Raw genomic sequence first — 24,160 nt, 5'->3', positions numbered from 1 at the left:
TTAATAACTTTTAATATCGTGTTTTTGACAAATCTATAACATGCATTTTATATATATCGTTGCGAGGAATAAATTAGTTTCTAATGTTGTCACGCCATCCTTCACAGTATATGTCTCATAAGTAAATTTTTTTTATACGTTTGAGCCAATGAGCTATACAATTATATTTGAATCGTAAAGTAAATTATTCAATAATATTTGAATTTGATACTACCATAGATAATAAAGATATGGATAGGCCATGCCTATGTTAAATATATTTGAGGCCGCGTGCCTGGAGGGGAAGGCAATTGAGGCGTTTTTATAATGGTAGTCGATACTCAATATAGGTATACTTGTTTGGCCTCAACTGGACCCCTTAAATACCGCTGATAAGACCGATATGTCCTATCCATATTATCTTTATTATCTATGGATACTACGTAAATATTATTAAAATGAGATTTTTTATATATTAAAGTTGGTGAACCTGCATTATTTTCAAAAGACTCTGTTTGTTATCACGGGGCCGAACTGTACCATTCCGAGCATGATAATATGACGTTTTATGACAATTAAAAGACGTTGGCAATGCTGACACATTTGTGCTGATATCACACATTCCTGCAGTGTCGTTATCAGCGTTATCGCTTATCTCTCCGCAATTACTTGTTTAGTTGTTTATGAATTTAATGAATAACCCGTGAAAGTTGAATCCTTCTGACTATAATCTGTTTTCAAAATAAATTGTTTACGCTTTACTGCTCTAGTCTCCTAGTGGTAGAAAAGCTACTACCATTACATTACAAAATCTATAGTTTTATCTTCTATCTATTTCATCTGAAAGTGTCCAAACAATTTACAGAATACTAAAATTCAACGAGCAGTTGATTTCACGAACAATTAGCCATGTTTTGCAGAGTTCTTTCGAAATCAGGTAAATACTTATAATATCTACTTGTTTGTTGTCTGTTGATTCAAATATTAATAATGCATGTTAGTTGTTTGATCTCTAATATTTTTACTCGGTGTACGAAAGCGTTTCAAGTGATTTAGGTACATTAATCCTTGTATTTCAATTTCATCATTCCATTTAAGTTTTCCATTTGTCCTCATGTCCTGATATTGACTGGTTAAAACCGTTTGCATTGCATGTCGATGAAATCAATTGATATTAACATACAAGTTTTGTGGTGATTCTGTTAGTGCTTTTTTTTTGTCTTGGCAGAGAGTACCTGCCAATAAATTTAGTTTGATCGGTTTAACAAGCCTTTAGTATTTTACCATTGCTTAATTTACAAAAAAAAAGAGTTAATTTTACCAGGAAAGTATTATTATTAAAATGTAATCAATATATTTAAATGTGAGTGTATACCTATTTTTAATTATTTACTAAAATCTGAATTTTTTAGGTTTATTTCAAATAACAAAATTTATTATTTTATGATTAAGTTTTATTTTACATTTTGCATATAATTTAAAACTATGAACATAAATTGATTTGATTTAATTTGGAATACCTAGTAAATTAGTTTTATCAGTGGCACCTATCCCGTGGTTCAACCGTCAAGAATGTCATAGGTAATTTAAGTTGGTGGATGTGAGGATGTAAATATCTTGATCATAAAATTGGTAAAAACAAGATAGCTACTTAATAAGAAATAAGGTATGCTTAAAAAACATTTATGAGGCATTTTAAATATTAAATATTATATCAATAAAGAGATAAAATTTTACTTTTTTTATATCATTAACATCTTATGTAGGTTTATAATAAATATAAAAACTTAAAAATCTGCCACTTAAGTTGTATAAAATCAATAAAAAAATATTTAATTAGTTATATAACTGTATTTTTTTTTCATTAATAAAACGATCTATAATTTATTTTACATAATATTATGCTGTACTTACATTTTTGTAATTTTGAGAAAAATTATCATACTTAAAAAGTTAAATTGCAATACGAGTATTATGTTAGTATTGTATTAGATGTACACAATTTTAAGACAAATAATTTCATCCTTGTAACTACTTAGACTTGTTGAGTAAAAATTATATATTGCTAGGTAATTTTTATTTTATATTCTATTACTAGGTACTCATATTTCATATTTAAATTTAGATTAGGTATTGGTTAATACTTAAAATAATAAAATTAAAATTAAAATTGTCAACTATATTTTTTATTAACTTAATTAACTATCTAGATAAAAAAAAATTGATCTGTAAAATTTATATGTAATTAAAAGTTACAAGCATCAAATTATCTATTATGATTAATGTTTAAATAAGGTTCCATAATCACAACTCTTAATATAAAAACTGATGAGGTAAAACCCCTGGTAATATTGTTATAATTTCTTTCTTTTAGATGTGTCGTGATGTATTAAGTTTTTTGCTTATATTTACAAAATGGACGCCATTACAGAATATGATATCTTTCTGTCAAGCATGGAGAATTTCAACATTAATGTTGCATCAAAAATATTGTCTAAAACTAGCTTTAATTTAAATGCTGGTGATGTAATAGAACAACTTGGAAAGGGATTAACTGAAGACAATTTTAAAAAAAGGCCTGATTACTTCAACTTTTGTGAAGAACAGTTATTTAAAATGGCAAATAATGAAGAATATCAAGAATTAATTTTTGACTTTTTAGATATAATTGAAATGCATGATTCTAAATTATCATCATCTGTATTAATAGCGGTTACTGTTTTAGAGAATACTGAAAATCCAAATCTAACATCCTTAGAATATTTGTTGATTAGTACTTCTAATATTTTAAATGAAATGGACATCACAAATTTAAAGGAAAATTTGCTAAACATAGTACGACTTTTATTAAAATTAAAGAAACATTTTCAACGTGAACAATCAATATTATATTATTTTACTAGATTTGCTTTCTTAGTGTTACGTGCTAACATAGATCCAATTGAGTATCTAAACTTATTGTCAAACATAATTTATGATCCTTTTCATTTACTTGAGATTGAATTTGATGAAAAGAAAGAAGAATTATGTATGGCTTCATTCTTTTATCTGTATTTTAAAACTGAAATGCAATGGGGACCCAAAATCTATAACCAATTTTACATCTTATATAAATGTTGTAATTTAGCCATGTCTGTGTTTAACGACGACAATTTTGGAAAATCTTTTACTGAATTAATTTTAACAAAATTTAAAAATAATGAAATTCCATTACATTTGTTGAATGAACATCATGAATGTTTTATATTAGAAGCTGCACATAGTTCAATGTTTACTGAAGATTATGATGTTAGAAAAATATCACTCGAGTTATTGATGATATTCTTGGATAAGTTAAGCACTGATGCTCAGTATGTAGTTCTTAGGCATGCATTTTTAAAACCATTGGAGTCTGCTATCAAAGACCAATTGATTGTTAAGATGAAAAACCTAATAATATTAAAATTAAAATCCAATCATGTCCTTGGATGTTTTCAAGGAATAAGACTTTTAGAACTTGTACAATTATGTTGTAATATTCCTGATAAACCTGGATTCTGTATTGAAAACAACGTAGAACAAATTTTGGGCGCTATATCACTTTTGTTTTTTTTATTAATCAATAAGAATGAAAAGTTAAATATGGGCAAAGAACTTTCAAACCATACTAAACAATTTGTGAACAAAATCCAAAATACCATCAATCAAGCACTTGAACAGCACACATTAGAACAACAAGTTTTAGATGGTAAAATTGTCATTGAAGAAACCGATATGCTAGTAAATGATTTAGACTATTCAAAATTAACCAAAAATGAAAAGAGAGATATTTTAGCACAGATTTATAATAATATTACATTAGTGCAGGAAAGGTTAAATATGTTGAAAAACTGCATCAAAGACTAATGATTTTCTATGTAAAACATTTAAGTTTAATATTTTTTATATTTATACTTAAATCTAAGTTACCTATTTTTATGATAATAAATACAATTGTACAAACTTCATTGTATTTACATAATTGTGAAATGTATACAGTTATACAGTTTTGTATTGGTTATTTGTAAGTTGTATTTTAAAATATAATAATATAATATGCTGTTTATTTTTATTTTTAAGTATGTGTATTTGTTACATTTTACATTTATATTTATTATTTTACTATGGTACTTATTACTCTATTAGTACTATAGATTTAATGTATAATAGAAGTAAGTTTTGGAATAAAATATCTGCTCTTATGGTTCCAATATTAAGCCAATTACAAAGAAGCAATCCTCGTTTAAAAATATTAATGATAGTACAAAAAACTTAAAAACCTATAGGGTGATTGCACATCAATTCTGATTGTTCCGAATTAAGTTTGATAAAATTATATTATTGAATAGTTAATTGTCTGGTTTCAAGAATGTACAATTTGTTGTGTATGGCAATTTCAATATATATATATACAGTTTAGAGTAATGCATATAAATATACATTCTACATAGTTGAATAACAATAGTAACCTATAATATATTTCTATACTCTAGTTTTAAACTGAAAATAAATGGCGGAGAAGTATAAAAATAGACATTTGGTGATTGTTTTTTTTTATATATTTTTTATGTTCTTGCCAACATTTTATATTATTGTTTCGCCATAATTATAATTGAAATGTTTTCTTATATTATATTATATTTTATGTGTAGTGTTCCAAAAGTAAATTGACCGATCCATAATATTATAGGGTAAAGGGATATAGATATTAAATTATTTAATATGAGAAATCAAATAAATATACAACTTTCTTAGCATTTATAATAATAAATTTTTAAAATTTTGTTGTTTTAGTCATAATCTTTTGGAATAGGTAGTAAAAATAATGCGATCTGTAACTTCTAATGTGGTTTCTCTTAGAAAAATGGATATACTTATTCTATTTAATTAATATTTCGATAAGTAGAAACTAAAAACGAAAAATTTTTAAAAACCAATAAAAAAAATAATACATTATTCGCTTCTCTCAGATAATAATATTCTTTATTAGATGAAAACATAGAATATATTATGATATTTTAATTTTAATTCTCACTCAATAAGTTTCACGAGAATGTATATAGTAATACGAGATAGAGGTGGTTCAGATTGAAGCCATAAATAATAATAATATGCAATATAAAAATTAATAATTGTTGAAACTTGAATTTTTTATCAAATATTTATATTGGCTCTTTTTATACTTTTTTAAATTTTCAATTATTATTGGATTTATGTATCTTTAATACAATTTGTATATTTAATTTGAGTATAGATAGATTGGAAATTTAATATTTATTATCTCAATTAAAAAATATTAAAAATACATATATTCACAATTGTTTTTAATCGTTTAGGTTAAAGTTTTAATATCAAAATTTTAAAAATGTAATACGAGATTTCTAATACGCTTTTTACTAAAAATAAAAAAAACTTACATTAGTTTTTGGTAAATGGGAATACAATTTGGACTACATTAAATATTCATATGTGCATAACAATGATTTATCATATGATATTTTTTACTATTTTATTGTTGTATATAATTGTTATAATGTTTTGTAATACTAATTGCCAAAACATTTTAGTGTTATCTAAATTATAATTTTTAATATTAAACTCAATTTTAAAAATGTATAGACTAATAATTTGTAAGCTTTATTTATAACACACACTTATTCACAACTATATAATGCGTAGGTATATAGACATATAAATATAAGTCATAAGTTCTCTTAAATTTTTACCCATTTTTAAAATGTATAAATTATTTTAGTTATTTCTCGAAACTCGATTTATCTCAAGCTTGAACATATATACATGGTTCCCTCTTAAGCAATTTTAGACATATAGTGATTTAAAAATATCGAATATATATTGAAGGACATTATTTTACATGCTTTTCAAAATTAAATTCTAATATAACGTGGTGTAATTTAAATCAAAAATAACGATTTATCTTTTATATATTTTAATTATTTTGTTGTTATTCGAAATATATACTGTAAAGATTTTAATTTTTTTAATCACTATTAAATTTTCAAAGTTTTGAGACTATTTTAAGCTATTTATACACCACGAAAATGCAGCATGTTAGATCAACCTAGTACCGATTGAATCAAGAATATAATTAAGATGAACCTACTTAACATAAATTATCCTTAGAAGATAGAAATAGGTGCTGATTTACCGTCTTATTCGATCAAAATCGATTTTTTATAATCATAAAACGTTATACCTACATATAGTATATTATATTATATTCGGTACCCACACTTATGGTTCATCATTCGATTTGGATATTGTGTTTTGGATTTTTTTTTAAATTTATAATTTTTTTTTTTTTACTTTATATATACACAAATTGCTATTCTATCTACTTGATATTATGAATAGCAATAATATAGGTACCTAATTTTAAGCGTCTCAAAAAGTAAATTCAGAAGTTTTTTTTCCTTTTTTTAATCACACGTTTAGATCGCATGTTTTAATGTTACGTACAATACTTGTATCGTAGCAACGTTGTAATGACTATACACTAGTTGTACATAAAAATAAAATCTAAAACTTTAATTTATCGGATAACACAATCTAAGGGGAAACCGTTACTACGCATTGCTTATAAATATATTTGCATACTTATAGAAGGATAAAGAACCATGCATTGCCTATAATAGCTTAGCACGGGTAACTCGATAGGTAAATAGCGTTTAATGTTTTTGAATCGCGGGTAGACTAAGCGTGGTATGCTAATAATTGTATGTATATAGTCGTGCCTACAACGCTAAGTCGGTGTAGTTCGCACGAAACGTGTTAAAAATAAAGTATATTTACATAAATCATACTCGTGCATACCATTATATTATTATTCTGGCCGTTGCCGCGCCATCGTCGAAAAAGATATCATCGTTGTTTATGCGTTTTGTTTTTGTGGTTTTTTCTGTACTGTATAGGCACTCTTGCCAGGGCGAATAATTTTCGCTCGTCGTTTCGTCCGAACGTCGGCGGAGGGTTGACTTCGAGACCGTGCAGCGGCAGCGGAAACCCCGACGGCAGCGGTAACCCCAACGGCAGCGGACAATCTACGACGGATGGAAACATTGCAAACAATGGAAACAATGGTGACGGCGATAGTTACGAAAAGGATATCAAAACAAAGATACTTCAATCCTCTCTACCACACGTTCCCCGACACGGATGGTCCAGAGATACTGTGGCCGCAGGTATTCAAATTTTTTCAATTATTATTTTTCTTTTACAACGCTCACGTCGATATATGTGATAAAAAAAAAAAAAAGAAATTGAAATTTGAAATGAGCGTAGGTTATAACGTAGTATACGAAAATCACTCTGCGGCGTCTTGGGTTTTCAAATACGCCATTTGTATGTGTAGACTGTATAGGTTAAACCGAGAACTGTTGAGTGTTGGTGGAACTCTATGATGTGTGCTTCAATACCTCTATAGATGTGCTACGAAACGTCATGATTATTAATAACAAATGTTTTACGTATGTCGATAGTTGAAATTTTTAGTAAATTAAAATATGATTTTACATGAGTATTCCTATCCTAAATAAACACACCATTTTTAGTCACTGGTAATTTTCTAATATACAATCAAAGTTATATTAACTTCGATATAGATACGTATGATAAAAAACCTTAAATTAAAAAAATATATATTGGTTTTCAATAACTATAGGACGCTACTCCCTTCAAAAACTCTCGCGACGCACAGTTTGAATAGATTATATATATATAATGGATTTCAAAATCTAATTCGTATCGTATTATATTATACCTACACGACTGTTAATATTTAATAATTATGTATTTCTTGTATACTACAAGGCCGTAACTGAAAAAACATTTCGGGGAACGGTGGTTAGGGTCCGACTGAAAATTTTTTTACGTAGAAAACAAACTATCTACATCCACTGAAGTGATCGGTACATAATTCATACAAAAGATTTCAAATTACAACATTAAATATTACATTTTGAAATGGCTGATATCGATTTTATAGACATACTGACCGTATAGGTACTAACTACAGGCTATATGTAGATCGACATTCTATAGGTACATTTAATAAAAAAGCCGTTAAAAAAACAATAATAATCCAATATTCGTATTCTGTGGTTTTACATTAATTATTAATTGTTTTTTTTATTACAATAGCATAATAAACATAAAAAATTCACAGCTGGAATAATCAAAAAAAAAAAAAACAAAAAACATTTATATAAAAAAAGCAAAAATAAATTGGTTTATTTGAAATCAGAATGACGTGAAACGAATTTATGTATAAAAATTAGATTTGTATCTCTCGTATAAAAAAATAAACATATTATGCTTTAAAATCCGAGCCCTAGAAATAATTAATAATAGCCATGTTATTACACTGCCAGCCGCCAGGTAGGTCGATTATTTTGTATAATATTTATCGTTGTAGCGATGTAAGGATTACGCATCCAAATCGAATGCCCATCTGCAATGGTATAGGAAAAAGCCTCTTACAAGTGTCAGGCAGTCTGCCGGCCAATATAGAAGACACGTTCGACGCGTACACATTATAATATAATAATATTACGTATATAATTTATAATTATCAATAACACTAACACTGTATAATTACATTGTCGTCCGCGGTTTAAACGCCGACTTAAACTACCAACTATATTACTGTCGTCTTGTCACTAAATCCGCTCGTATTTTATGTAGGCGCCGAAGAACTTGGTTATCCGGACACGGTGCACGGCCTCTTCCGGGACCCCGGGGCCGAGTTGGCGCTGTACTTTTACTCGGCCAGCAACGATTCACTCTCCCGACTCCTGAGAGACGGCACTTTGCCGTCCCCCAGTGCAGAAAGGTATACACTGCTGGCCATCGGTCATCGTTCGCGTCCGTCGTCGACACTCCTCTTAATTTCGCCGTTTTTTGATTGCAGCAAAGCCGAGCTGAACGCGTTCCTGACCAACGCCATCAAGACCAGACTGTTGATGCTCGAACCGTACCTGAATCAGTGGCCGCAAGCGATCGCCTTGCTCTCCAAACCTTCCAACGCGCCGCACGCTCTGTCCAACCTGATGACTTTGGTCAACGACGTCTGTTACTACGCCGGCGACCGGTCCATAGACGTGCGTACAATATTATAATATTAACATCAAAACACCCGAACACGCGCACTTAGCTATAATATGTGCATGTTTGTGAAAACGTGTACAGTTTGCAGCAAGTCACACGTCCTGCCAATACAGTTTTTCCTATAATATAATCAATAATATTTATAAATATTTAACACGATTCCAAAAAGTTAATTTACTACGTTAGAAAATCACACTTTCGATGAAATCCTTATTGGTAGTTTATTATTTTATTTACTCATACGTCAAAGTTCGAGGGTACTCGAATAATTAAAAACTGTTGTTTTATTATGTTTCGTGATGAGAAAAACGTTATAGGCGCTTTATAGTTAATGTAAAATTAAGTTTTTTATAATGTCTAATTTGTCTTATAGTCTTGTTAGAAACACTTTATTTCAATCGACATAAAATCTTTGGATAATTTCTATAATTTCTATTTTTGGATACATATAATAAGACAAACAATTAGTTGAACAGCTTCGCGTATATCCGACATAACATCCGCAGACCATACGTTACAACAATAACTAATTTGTGTGTGTTTTGTCTCAATTATCCGGCTTATAGACACGATGGTACACACGGCGTATAGGCTTGGCCACCATTTACAAGTCCAGTGAACTGCATTTGTTGCAAGACAGATCACAAGGATACGACGACACGTGGAATTTTGTGAAAAGAGCAGTCGAGGAATGCGTGAAACTAGACACAATGCTAGAGAGTAACGCTCAGCTCGCTAAAGACGTCGTCACAGCATCAGTGTCTACGGTAATTCCAATCAATCGGGAATTGACATTAAACTATCGTTTAACTCGACAATAATCGTATAATTTAAATTGATGTGTATTTTTTTTTTATCCAGGCCAAGAACATTCTGGGACTTTCGTGGAACAGATAATGCCGACTAGTTGTTCTTCTGCGTCTTCGTTCGTCGACTAGTATTATTATTATGAATATTTTTATATTTTTTCTTCTACACACTACTATTATCATATTGTAAAAATTAGTAATCTCTAATAAATGAAACAAATGGGTGCCTATAATATTTGTTACTAAAATACGTGGTGTTCACCTGTTGACATATTTTATTTGTGTCTACAGAATAACAATAACCTGTGTTGTAAGGGAAACAAAAAAAAAAAAAATTATCGAGTAAATATAATTGAAAATAGAAATTGTTTTTATTAGACGTAATTAGTAGACAAAATAGATTGCTTATAATAATAATAATAATTATTAATAGAGCAAATGAAGAATTCAAAAAGTTATTAAATCGATTTTTAAATAAAAGGAATTGGTACATGCTATATGATTCATTTTACATTTCAAAAATTAATCTTATACATAATACGCTATTACAATAATGCTCTTTCAAACTTCGAATCATATTTAATCTAGAAAGTCGTATGTCAAATACACACGTAATATTAATTAATATAGAATATATATTAATAATATTAAATATTATAGAAATTACAAAAGTAAAGCGTGATTTACCTAAATAACAGTCAAGTGAATGAGCAAGAACCTCTAGCCTAAATATAATATATTTAGTAGGTAGGTAATAATAAACAATTTTACACCAATTTAACAATAATTAAAGAGGCACTCTAGTAAACATAATATTATCATAAATATTAAATTTATATTCATAATATAATTATTATAATATAATATTTTAACATATTAAATAGTTTTAAACAATTATTATTGGCCTTTCTGACAAAATAACGGTAAATCTTAACGTTAAAATATCACAGATTTTACTAATCGAAAAGCGATAGAAAAGTAAGGCATTTTGTTTCGTAGTCTATATAAATATAATATTATTGTAATACCCTACACTGTTTTTGAAAAACAATTTTTTATTGCTATAATTTTGTAAAGATTATTCGGTAGTATTATTATGATTGGAGACCAGTGTATCGTGTCTCAGATTGTCTATACCACCTATGTGTATACAGAGTGATTTTTAAACGTTGCAGACACTAATTTGCTTCGTCAATTGTTGTAAGATTAAATTATTTTAAATATATCATCATAAAAATTTTTTTAATTCTGGCCATTATTTAAAATTTAATATTCGGAAGAAAAATACATTTTATTAAATTGTTGAAATAAGACATGTATCACACATTGAGTTGGTAGTCTTTTATTAATACCATTTTAAAGAATATTGGATGGGTACACCATCAAAAATAGAAAAATATTTTTTTTTTCAGAATATGAAATGTCTTAAAACTGATTTCGATTAAAATAAATAAAATACTGATGAAATATTATTTAGTTAAGAATTATTTTCCTTACATTAATATGCGTAAAAATTGTTGAATGAAGTTTTTGTATAATAATTAACATATAATTCTTTACTTCAAATTCTATAGAAAAAAAATGTTTTTCTTCTACATCAAAACAATTGACTGAAACTGATGAGTATCTCAACGTTAAACAAAATTCACGTTATATAATAATATAAACATGTTTTATATATTATAAGCGCAATACAATTGAACGGCAGTTTGAATTCCTAAGCTTTACACTTGAAACTTTTGTCGAAACAAAATCTGAGAACACCGCGGTTAACATGGGAGACTTAATCGGAAGCGATAACTCTTTTTTGAAACCTTGCTGTTTTAAATTTGCATTTATTATTCGTGATGGCTATCTCTGCTACAGGAACTGCACCGCGATTATCGATAGACAGCAACGACGGTAGTGACGCGAAGTTTGAAACGATCTCTTCATCGTGTGTGGATTCGTAATGCCCTTGGTCGCTGACCGTCTTGTTTTGATACCTACACGAGCGAATAACGATCCATCATTTATCATAATTTAATGGTTATATAATATATGTAGGCAGTGTTTGCAGACATCACAAGGTCGTTCGACCACTCACCTCAATCTCCGGTTTTCAGTGCGACTACTCTTGGTTTTTCTTTTAACGGTTTTCTTGTCTTCACCGCTCTTACCGCGGTCCGACCAATTTTCCGACGAAAGATTTCTCTTCACCGAATCATTGGAACGTTTGTGCCTATTGCTGTAACTAACCCTGAGTACAAAATCGTAAATATTATATAAATATTATGATATATAACATTTATTAAACCTACTATAAGTATTAAGAGACCATAACTTAACAATTTTAAAATTTAATTGATTTGGTATCCGTAAATTTATCAATTTCTCGTTTTATAACAGTATCTAGTAAATATTAAGAAACTGTGATGTTAACTATTAAATTTATTACACTATGATTATTGAAGAACTTAAATCTAAGAATAAAATCGCTATTAAGTGTCAGTAACTATCTAACATTTTTAAAACATTTCGTCAATTTTGTATTAAAAAGTATAGAATAATACCTAACAGTAATTAGTATTAACATAATAATAACTAAGTATTCATGTTTTATTGTTTTATAAGCTGTTTAGTACGTATGTAATATTATTATTTTGGTATTCATAACGTTAAAATTGTTTATTTAGTTAGAAATTGAATTTTTATTTCAATATTTAATAATAATGTGTGATCCTATTGAGCATTTACAACATTTATAATGCATTATTGCAATACGAAAATTAAAATTTAGTTTAAAAAAAATACTATTTTTAGATATATAGTGGAAAACAACAATAACATTAAAACCATGATAAATAATATTATTATACTTAAAATTAAAATTTATTTATCTATAAATATAACAGAATTATTAAACTTAAAAAAATGTTCTTCGAAACAATATTTACATTTTTTGAGTTGCAGTCCTTTAGAATTTATATTGGGTATATTAAACATATAAATCATGACAATCTTGTAACTCACTATCGGTACTCACTTAGAAGTGTCGTTTAAGCTGTCAGTAGACGACGATGAGCTTGGCACTATCGTCTGTTGAGATCGGGACCGTCTCCTAGTATTCGGTTTGGACCGGGAATTTTTCCGGTCATTTCTACCAGGCACGTCCAATAACAGAACGCTGTTGCTGCAAGCTAAAGTCTCCGATGGAGTGGTACACGTGGATCCTCCAATTATCCCGCTGCCACCGCCGAAGTGTCTCCTCTTTCGCTCTCTCTTTTTGCCTGTTCGCTTTTTCATAGCACAATCTGAACTCGTAAAGTCATATATACTGTCCGAATCAGTAATGCGGCCGTAAAACATGGGTGAAAACCTGAACACTGTCTTGTCACTAAGCGGGCTTTCGCTCCTCGAACTCACTGGGCTCTTCTCGTACAACATGTCTGTGGACAGGTGCAGTGTAGATGGATACTGTTCAACCGTGATTGACGGTACTGGCTGCTGCTGTAAGTGACGGCCAAGCGGTTCTGGTTCAGAACCGGAAGTGTAAATTTTAAGGCCATTAGTAGTCATACCGCACTTTTGAGTTTCCGTTTCAATCTCTGTATTTTGGTAGTGGTGGTCTGTCTTTAGGTCTGCCGTTTCCGTGTCGAAGCCCTCATCATCGTTTTCGGAGAATGTCGTCTCCGAGTCCATTTCCCTGATCTCGGGCGTGTGAATCAGTGGTGATATTCGTCTTGGTTCTTCTCCGCAGTCTAATGGGCACAGTCGGGTATTCGAGTTGCATCTGGATGGACCCGAACTGTACCCAGATGAGCTGAGGTTCGACTCCGAGGCTATTCTGTCGGCCCGGGAACACATAGAAAATGGACTAAGATAACACATGCCTCCTCCGTTTTTTGACGAATCCGTACCGTTTTTTGTGGTTACTGACTCCGTATCTGAATCACTCATACACGTAACAGTGATGACCGGCGGTGGAGCGGGTAGATCTAATGATATTGGTTTCTCCATGTCTTTCAACATCTTCCGGTTGAGTGGTTTCTCTTTATGTGGTGGTGGAGAACCAGGAAATTCCATACTTGGTGAATTGATAGGTGTTGCTTGTTGTATTACCAGCGTAGGTATAGATAGTTGTTTCGCTTGGGTCATTGGTAGTTCGGTTGGTACTTGTAATGATGGTGGTTCCTAAATAAAAAAACATGTTAAAAGTTTTAAAATTTTGGGTAAAAATTTTCTTTAAAAAAATAAATTAAAAACCTGCTGCTGCTGATAGTTATCTATATCCTTCAGACAACTAAACGCTGATTTTCTGGATATGATGGGTGTGGGAGATGGTGATGGCGCTGGCGTTGGTAGCTCGTGTATCGGTGATAAACAATCCATACGATAGTTGGGCACTTCGAGTAGTATGGACGGAGGATGTTGCAAGCTGTTCAATGGATTATTTGAATTGTTTCGCTGTGAGCTCAACATGTCCACCACGGGTAGCTGATGATTGAAAAATGTAATTAATACAATATGTTTAATATTAAACATATTTTTATAATTGATTAATAAATTAATAACACATATTTATTTTTATTTATTACACATATACATTGATAATTGATGTACTTTAACATAATTTAACTCACTTGAATCACATTGGAATAACGATATCGCGTGGGGGATTCTTTGCCACCACTTGGTGAATGAGCAGTATTTGACATTAACGACTCGTCTTCACTACCCACTACTTCGTCTTGCAAACTTGAGCAACTTGGTGTTGTAGATGCTGATAAGTAATTACTCATTTCCGTCATCGCCATTGCAGTATTGAAATTCCGAAACATGGCCAAAATCGAATCAGCGCTCATGGCTTTTTGTCCCGTTTGTTGATGATATTGGTTTAGCGATAATGTATTTGGATTTCGATTCTCTATTAAAACCATTCTCACATTAATAATTTAAATAAAGCCAACACAATTTATGTACCTTAATACGTTTCTATTTTTTAAACCATATAATTTAAAAATCAAAAACATCATGGATAATGAAATAAGTAACTTAACAAGATTTCTGCACAAGGCTTAAATTATTAACTCCTGTTAGAGCGATATAAATATACCTAGTACACCTTCTAAACTGGACAGAGAATCACTGCCTTGATTGGGACATGGTCTTCTCAAAGTTCGTTTAGATTGATTGTCTACTTCTGAACTTGTTGAGCTCATTTCTGATTGAAATTTATTCATCAGCCTGGCAAATGTGACTTTCTTTTCAATCTTTTGAACAGCTTCATCTGAATTATAACATTTTGTTAATATTTGTCGTTAGCTCCTAAGTATCTATACCGAAAATAGATTGTGTATATCACCTATTGAACAGTCGTTTGAAAAGCTCGTTTCTTGTGAAATGTTTGACTGTGGTAAGAGAATATCGTTAGGCCCAATATTATTAGTTGATAGCTTGTCGACTAAGTTGATTTCGTCGTTGAAACTGGCTTGTCGTTCGAGACCAGGTGATATGAGCTGTTGAAGTATTTCTGACTTATCAGCTATAGTGGTACGAAATTTTGATGGAGAAGCACTTTTTTGTTTAGCGCGGTATTGATTAAATCCTAAAATAAAACGATTGTTCTTAATCAATAATATCCACCAGCACTTCACTTTAATCATCATATTAATAATATATATATTTTGTATTATATTTACAAGACATAAATTACGTGCTATGTATAGGTTAAATAAAATATTATGTACAAGCTAAAATACGTATAGTGTTGTATAGGTATTATTGTAATTATACTGATAATAGTAATAACAATAAATGCAAGGCTGGGCATTAACGAATTAAAAGTTAAAATTAAGTTAATTAATTCTTTACTTTTATTTCAAATTAACTTTTAACTTAATAAGTTACTTTTTTTAAGATTAACGTGGTAACATCAAATAAATTTTATTTAAAACTTCAAAAGTACCTATCTAAATTAAGTTAATTTTCGTCCAAAAAATATAGCAAATTTTCGAATGAGGTTTTCAGAAAATTAGGTTTTTTGATAGTTAGTTAATACTATGATGTATCATTTTAAATTTCCCTAGTAATTTTATTGAGTGTAAAGAAAAACTATCTAATAAACAATACTATGAATTTTTTATTTTGCAAATTAGAAAATTTTTACTAAGTTAAATTACTTTTTTTTCAAAGTTAACAAAAAAAAATTGACTAACATTTAACTTAACTTTATTATTTTAAAATAACTTAACGAGTTAAAAAAAAAATAAATGTTAACTTGCCCACCCTTGAATAAATGTACATCTTATCATATTATTTAATTTCTATAAATAATTGTAAGTATCAAATCAAAAAAACAAAAACGATATGACGGAAGTCAATACTTATATGTACACGAAAAACGTTAATAACAACACTAATATAATAATAATAAAAGGTAGTGTTAGAGAGCAAGTCCAGGTGAGGTGCCAATATATATGTATATGTGTGTATGTGTGTGTGTATTTATATATAATATACAATACATTTGTTATGTATAATGTATTTAATTGTAAAAATAGAAGTATAGAAATAGAATAAATAGTTAAAATATTGTAAAGTGCAATGCGGTGCGAATAGGTGAAGGGTTTGGGAGAGGGTGTATAGTCGACACCTTACTCGGAACTTGTGGCCTGAGCAAATCGTCCAGGCTGAACGTACGGGCCGTCCGGCCCGTCTGTAACGGACTGGTGAGGCTCATTAATGAAGGTTTTCGTATACCCAATCGTCTGAGGAACGTTTTCGGCTGCGGCGGTGGCGAGTTACCACCCTCCGATGGTGTGGCGCCGTTTGTTCTCACAGTCGGCACCAGGAGTTCGCCCCGTACGCTCGACATCCGCCCGGAAGCATTCACTGTAACTATATAATTATATGATATTAGCACAGCGTATTTGTTATCGACAATATATATCGCCGACCACCGGCTAATTTCATGTATTGTTGTGTGATACAAAGGTCAAAACGCTCACAATGGTGTGTCAGATTTACTCATAATTTAAGTTACAATATAGGGGAAATTTCGTGGAAAACATTTTGGTCAAGAATATAAAGAAGATGGCGAACTAGACTATATTACTATTATACTTGCGATCAATAATTCGACACGAGATTTAGCCGAATTACTGAAACGTATAAAGTGTTTGGAAACTTAGCCCAAATATCGCCTACGTAAGGGGCTGTGAAAAATATCGTTAACACTATAGGTACCTACTATGTATTGTCTATTATACCACGGTTTTCAATGTAACAAAAAAACCGTGAACGACAAATCGCTTTTAAAAAAACGTGTTACATGATCCGTTTGTTCGGAGTATTTCCTTTAAAATAGAGTACGCACATTATAGTATATAAATGTATAGATAGATAGTTATATACTACCTACATAGAAGGTGACAGTCGTCTTAACAAAGAATAGTAACAAATATATTGTTATTTATTACTTATTATCACCGTGTTATTTTTTTATTAATCTAACATTAGGCGTTCTTAGTTCATTTGATATCTGATTATACTATACGTTAGACGAGTATAAAAATATGTTATAAATCAATTAGATATATTATATTGTATTTTCCGTTTTAAATATATCAACAATTAAAAATGCATCAAGCTTTTCAAACTTGTTTATTGAAATTAATCGTTTTAAATAACTAACAGGATGCGAATATATTGAAATATATTAGTAAACATAATACGAGTGTATACTATTATTTTCAAAAACTATACTGCGAGTCTAAAAGTTTTGCTTAGAAGAGTACTTTTTTTTTTAATTAAAAGTTTTATTTTAATATAGTTTTAGTTACAGAAGATATATTATTATAGAATTGTAATAAATTTAAAACTTCAGTACTTGCCAATAGAATTTATTAAGTTCATAATATGTGGATGAAAAAAATATATCACGATTTGAATTTTCTTTCAGCACTCAATTTAGGTTAAAATAATAATGTGTTTCTTCATTTCATTTTTAAGTGACATCATTATCATATTATTTATTTATTTTATTATTATTATTATGTGTATATATTTTTATATTATTTTTATAAATGTTTTACATGTTACTATTACTAAGTATTCATACCGTGCGGTCAGGGCAAGCTAAGTAAGTAGAGCATACTCACAAATACAATTGTAATATTTATTATGTTGAATGACAATGTGACTTATACATTAAAATTATAATTATTTAATAATTCATATTTGAAAGAAATTAGATGAATTTTTTTCGTACAAGCAATTTCTTTATAGAGCACTTGTATTTTAGACAGTGTTGGTAAAAGATGACCAAATAATCATCTAAATAAGAACAGATAATTTATTCAACATTTATCTAGATAAATAATATATAACCATTCATTTTTTTTATCTATATAAGATAATTAAATGAATAATATTAATTGAGATAATTTCCAATACTGACTTTAGATTAGATAGAAGGAGATATCCACATTTTTTATGTGGTTGTTGAAAACGCTGTGCTAAGCGCTTATCAATATTTTTAAAAAGAAAATTCCAATATTTTGTGCTATTTCAATCGTTACATATCGGATATTTTTATTATCAATACACTTGTATTATATTAAAATACCGGTACATTGACAAATTATAATATTATTTTATCATCAACCAACACAAGATATACAAATGGATTTTTATCTACAAATAAATTCTAGATTGCAATTTTTATCAATAAAATACCTTTCTTTTCAGTTTTAATAAATTATTTAAAAAATATATAAAACAATTTATTTTAGCGTTTACTTAATATAAAATATTAGCAAAAGCCACTAATTCACTGACTAGTACCAAAACAAACCAAATTTTTGGTATTTCCATACGAATCGACAACATCATAACATAGGTATGTGCAGGATCTACCTAACTTGTATAATGTATATAAAGTATCTATATTATATATACATATATTATGTACCTATACCTTTATGGTTATATAAGAATATATAATATTATATAGTAGGAGAGGGGGTTAAATCTCATTTGTTACTCACAGTGTCTACTGCGTTCGGCTTCTTCGGATAATATTTTCTCAATTTTTTCAGGTACGTGACGTTTGGCACACCATATTATTCCCAATATGCCCATGACCACGAACACAGTAAGTAGACCCAACCAAAATGGTTCTTGAAGCATTCGATCCGTTAACGGCTTGTACGTGATGCGAAACATTTTCCTCTCGCACTGATCACCTGTAATACAATAAATTTAAGACATATGTCTACATATAACGTGTGACGTGAGTCAAATTCGTAAAGGTAACCCTATACGACTATAATATACGTGTTTATGTTGCTATTTTTTACTTGTTTCTTATATATTTGTATAGTAGTTGTAGTGTTTTATATTGTATACTAGATACATTATTTTTATTTTATTTCCCTATTTGTAGTTTACGAGTAGGTAGGTACTGGGTAAAAGTCAAAAGTACTTACCCGTCCAGAGGGCATAACACCTGCACTGGTAGTCGGAATCACCCAATGATACACAATCGCCTCGGTCCTTGCATGGGTTCAGCTCACATGGTTTGATCTTTTCATCGCAAAACCGTCCCATGTATCCATACTGGCATTTACATTCGAAGCCATTACTACCAGCTAAGATACATTCACCAAAAACGCAATATCCCAGATCACAGTACGTAAGCGAACAGAATGTTCCTGTAAACATCAAGTTTAGCGTTATAAAAACAAATAAATAACTTATTTGAAAACGTTTTTAAACGCGTTGAAATATTGAAAAATTGTCGTTCATCATTTTAATTTAACTTTTTCAATTTTAAGTTTTTGTTTTTTGCTTAAATGGATTTATCTAAAGTTCCTCGTCACATTGCGTAAATTATCATTTCATGTTTGTTTTACTTTTTACTTTTACATTTATTTCACACAAATTAAAATAAACTATTGAATTAAATATATTATTATTATTTATATGAAGTTATGTTTGATTTAAAAAATAAAAGAACTACTAATGAAACTTGATTTCGCATTTTACACTTCAATTTTGATTTCTATACTCTATGGTAAATATTAATACATAAAAGTTACAAACTTAGCTAATTGAAAATGTTTTATGTAAAAATATTTTCATCTAATTTTTAGTTTTTACATAGTACTTTTTGTTTTATTGCCGTACAATAGTTGTTATAACGTTTGTCTTTTTATAATATTTTCCGATTTCATAAGACTATATTAATGTAAAAACATAATACGGCTTACAGTCAAATTAGAAATAATTTAATGCGTAAGCCTATTTTCATCATTCAATAACAGTATGTAAATGTTAATAATAATTATTAGACGTAAGTCGTTTGATAATATAGTCATATTTTACTTCACTCGTTGACCATTGTATGCAATACCCGTGAACGTTTTCGTGAACATTTTCAAACTAGTACTCGTATAGGTATTTAATATAATATAAACTACATATAAATTTATTTAAAAATCGTTTATTTACCAGTATAGTTTCCTTGACACTTGCAGTGATACGTGTGCGTGGCTTTTCGGACGACACATGTACCACCGTTTACGCAAGGGTTAGGATTGCAAGACTCGATTCTTGTGTTGTTGGCTGTTTCTGGGATTTTTGCCAAGGCAACAAGTTTCTTTTTGGATTCAGCATCTACATATTATACACAGGATACATAAATCACGAGATATTTAATTTTTTAATGATATGCAGATTATTTCACAACTATATATAGTGGAAGCATGCAACTATTAAAAAAAAATATAATATAATATAATATAATAACATCACGCACGAGGATTATCGGAAATGATGGGACCCACTAGGCGGACCGTAGGTATATCTAAGAGTTAGTAATAATTCAAATGAGTCTGTTGATTTTTTTTTTTTGCATTTAAATAAGCAGTTTATTGTATAAATAACTTTAAAAAAATCATTTCTTCAGAAACAAGATTTTTGTTTAATCGCAAAATATATAAACGGGACGATAATATGTTGTATTCAAAACATTTTCATAGCTTTCATATGAATATATAACTCACGGCAAATCCAGTAGAAATAGTTAATCAAAAATGCGTAAAAATAATTCATCAATATAACTATAACAGCTGCTTTTAATCGTTTATGATGTAAAAAAAACATAAATGTTTCATGAGAAATCAAAAGGTACAGCGCATAAAATATAAATAAACATATTCTTACACAATAAAATACGTAAAAAATAATATCATAATCGTGGAATACTAACCGGGTTTGACATTCACTGAAATATTTGCGGAAGCTATATCCATCGCCGGCTTCTGGCCATATACGACAACTACGGACATCGAGTTAAGAAACGAAGTGATCGATATCGGCACGGATTTTGGTTGTTCAACATTTTCACACAGTAGCCACCAAGTTCCGTTCTCAGCAGCGTAATGATCGTGGATCTCGATAACGGTTGTTGATTGCTGACCCGGACATACAGTACGGCCTAACGCCGTATCCACTGAAAAAAATATCAATTAAAAAATATTTTAATGACGAGAATCAGTTTAGAAAGACACGGAACTCATATGTCGATGACGACCATTAATATTATATTTATAGATATCGTATAATATGATTTCATAACTACTGAAACGGTTATAGTTTCGATGTATTTATTTTTTGAAACTCTTACTTTGCGCCGGTACCACTCGGTTAAACTGTAATTGGATATTGTGCCCTATCGAAGTTAACAGTCTTTGTTTGTATCGTAATTTAGGAAAGTGCATCGGCAACGGATAATTTAATCTATACATGAATCCGGACGTGTCATTCTCTAGTACGATTGCGCGTTCTTCGTCAAAGTCCACCACTGAAATTTTACGAACAGAAAATAAAATATAGTCGTACTTTTTTAATTGTTGTTGTAGTCCTACAATAATGTAATTCATACGTACCCATTTTGTACACTATTTTGAAACCTCTCCCCCGTGGCAAGCGGTTTGTAGAGTATTCAATATTAACGCTCTCGCCTTCCGACAAAAACGCACCGTCGTTAATTGAGTTCCGATATCTAAATGGAGTTATATTGTCTGCAGTTCTCGACAGATATAACTTGAAGGTTTGGGAATCATCCAAGTTATAGTCAACAAAATCGACCCATATACGGTGACCGACTAAAAGATGAGAAATCCATATTAATAACGTACTCACAAGTCAAGATAGTACAACGATTTTATAGCCACCGCCCTAGTCGTCACCTGGTGCTAATATCATGGTGACGCAATTGAGATTTGGTAGTATGAAGTTAGGATAGTTTGGACTGACAACTTCCCCTTCAAGAGCGGACAGTGTTTGGGACGGGCAACCGGACATATCTACGGTGTTCCATAGGAGGTGAAAACCTGAACTGGACACGGAATAGTCAGAATGGAAATGTACAAATGCTTCATTCGAATCGGTAACGAAGATGTAACTGCAACATCACATGCATTAGACATTATTAAATTGTTGTATATTTGTGTTTGTTATGATTTTAATTTTTAAATGTTAAACGGATAAATTATAATGCTAGTGTTAACGTAATAATAAAAATATAATCTCACTCTTCGAGATGACTTCCGCGGTAACCGCAAACCGTCATTGTTCGGTTTTCGCGTTCTTTTGGTTCCACCACGGCAACAAAATCGTAAAGGCAATCGGCTTGTGGCTCTATGTTTATCGAATCAAACTGGAACACGATGCGTGACTGGTATGGGCCGATCACGTGTATCCAATAGTCCAAGTTGTGATAATAATTGGCCGGATAATTTAACGACGTTATTATTCCTTTTGTGCCGGTCATCGTGGTATTTAAATTGTAATGATCCGATAATTCTTGTATCAATAATTTTAACAATTAATTGTAAATTAGTAAATATATCACCCATTGATGTTATTAAAAAAATTCATTAGGTAGCATTTGTTAATTTTAGCATTATCCGGATTTCCTATGTCATAATTAGCCAATATGTCCTGGACAATTTATATTTATTATATAATATTGATTAAAAACAAAATTTACTATATTTGTTGTAAGAAAATTAAACGGGGGGTAAATGATTATGATTTAACTCATTTAATATATTATGTTTTTTATATACCTAATATAGTTTATTTCTAGAACGTATCTATGTTTTTAATGAATTTTAATGTAATTAATTAATAAGTTATGTACCTATCTAATTCTATTTTTGATTAAGTTTTTTCATTTTTCAACAAAAATTTTGGAGGAAATTTTTATTTAAAAAAATATTTTTTGTTTGTTTTAACAATAAAAAAAAATTGTATTTTATACCAATTTCAATGTTGGGGTCAAACACTCGACCGGGTTTCAATATCGATCGACACGTTACGAAAACCATAGTTTGGTATTTTGTCGTCATGTAAACATATTTATTTTTACCGAAAAGGTTTTTTCATTAACCATTCCAGTTAACACTTGCCTATATATGAATATTTCTATCGCTATATTATATTATATATCTATTAATAGAAGTGACAACATCGTATTCAAAACAACGTTATGACATAATATTTTTATCGTTATTATTATTATAAAATTTTAGGTACTTACTTGTTTGATTTTTTTTACAAATATACCCTCCGACCGTGTTACAGTTGTTGGCGGTCCAGTAAAGACCCCTGGGTAGATTTACGGGTGGCGACGATAGCCAACTAATCGCGAGACACATATCCTTGTATGTCAATGCGTTCGCATCGTCGGTTGCTAACCAAGCTGTGCATATATATTACGGTTATAATAATAATTTATTTTATTATGTAAAATAATTTTTTTTTTTAGGAAATACCTAAAATGTACATAACGTTTGACAAACCTGAAAATGTATCTGTTGAGTTGTCCACCCAGTACCAGGACTTATCATTCCATGTTCCACCCAACCAATAAATCGCTGATCTGCTGTCAGTCGATTCCCGGATAAAAGATTCAACAAACTGTTCTTCCTCGGAATTATGGACGCTCGTCAATTCCGCCTTGGAAAACGACACACAAACACGTTTATAAACGGTTTTTAAAAATCTCCTTAGTTCTGTATTTATAGTAATAATAGTATAAAAAGTACTTTAATTCCATTGCAGATACTTCTAGCGGTGTGCCAAGACACTTCCGGGTAACTAGCAAACAAATAACACGACCCATTGAACATTTGCTGTCTCGCGTCGTCACACTCGTTATTGACTGTTTATCACGC

At 30.0% G+C, this 24,160-nt stretch overlaps 3 protein-coding genes across 5 annotated transcripts in view; 2 read left to right on the top strand and 1 right to left on the bottom strand.

The window, feature by feature from the left end:
• The first annotated feature begins 651 nt into the window (after positions 1-651).
• On the top strand, positions 652-10,165 carry LOC114132878 (ubiquinone biosynthesis protein COQ9, mitochondrial). The gene is made up of 6 exons (XM_027998479.2): positions 652-916; positions 6,930-7,199; positions 8,701-8,848; positions 8,927-9,116; positions 9,690-9,890; positions 9,985-10,165. Exons 1-6 carry the CDS (start codon positions 889-891, stop codon positions 10,018-10,020), a joined length of 873 nt encoding a protein of 290 aa, XP_027854280.2. The 5' UTR covers positions 652-888; the 3' UTR covers positions 10,021-10,165.
• On the top strand, positions 2,358-4,076 carry LOC126548823 (uncharacterized). Its single transcript, XM_050198826.1, has one exon. The coding sequence runs from the start codon at positions 2,395-2,397 to the stop codon at positions 3,862-3,864; it is 1,470 nt and encodes a 489-aa protein (XP_050054783.1). The 5' UTR covers positions 2,358-2,394; the 3' UTR covers positions 3,865-4,076.
• Positions 10,166-10,279: 114 nt separating the features above from the next.
• LOC114132877 (uncharacterized) overlaps positions 10,280-24,160 on the bottom strand; it is a 92,762-nt gene continuing 78,881 nt past the window's right edge. Inside the window, exons 11-29 of one of the 3 annotated variants that reach the window (XM_050198823.1) lie at positions 24,032-24,147; positions 23,786-23,942; positions 23,524-23,685; positions 22,514-22,784; positions 22,169-22,383; positions 21,866-22,084; positions 21,604-21,780; positions 21,187-21,429; positions 20,427-20,591; positions 19,403-19,627; positions 18,962-19,159; positions 16,572-16,811; positions 15,277-15,519; positions 15,028-15,201; positions 14,555-14,838; positions 14,178-14,408; positions 12,958-14,105; positions 12,019-12,171; positions 10,280-11,917 (exon numbers count right to left, since the gene is read on the bottom strand). In XM_050198823.1, the coding sequence (XP_050054780.1) occupies positions 11,716-11,917; positions 12,019-12,171; positions 12,958-14,105; positions 14,178-14,408; positions 14,555-14,838; positions 15,028-15,201; positions 15,277-15,519; positions 16,572-16,811; positions 18,962-19,159; positions 19,403-19,627; positions 20,427-20,591; positions 21,187-21,429; positions 21,604-21,780; positions 21,866-22,084; positions 22,169-22,383; positions 22,514-22,784; positions 23,524-23,685; positions 23,786-23,942; positions 24,032-24,147 (4,823 nt within the window). In that variant the 3' untranslated portion in view covers positions 10,280-11,715. Of the gene's footprint in view, positions 11,918-12,018; positions 12,172-12,957; positions 14,106-14,177; positions 14,409-14,554; positions 14,839-15,027; positions 15,202-15,276; positions 15,520-16,571; positions 16,812-18,961; positions 19,160-19,402; positions 19,628-20,426; positions 20,592-21,186; positions 21,430-21,603; positions 21,781-21,865; positions 22,085-22,168; positions 22,384-22,513; positions 22,785-23,523; positions 23,686-23,785; positions 23,943-24,031; positions 24,148-24,160 lie in introns of those variants that run through there. The other 2 variants (XM_050198824.1, XM_050198825.1) reach the window with 2 other exon arrangements.

This window comes from Aphis gossypii, chromosome 1 (assembly GCF_020184175.1).
Source record: "Aphis gossypii isolate Hap1 chromosome 1, ASM2018417v2, whole genome shotgun sequence".
Classification (NCBI taxonomy): Eukaryota; Metazoa; Arthropoda; class Insecta; order Hemiptera; family Aphididae; genus Aphis; species Aphis gossypii.
Note: the sequence above shows the minus strand (reverse complement) of the source record. Positions and strands in the feature narration are given on the sequence as shown.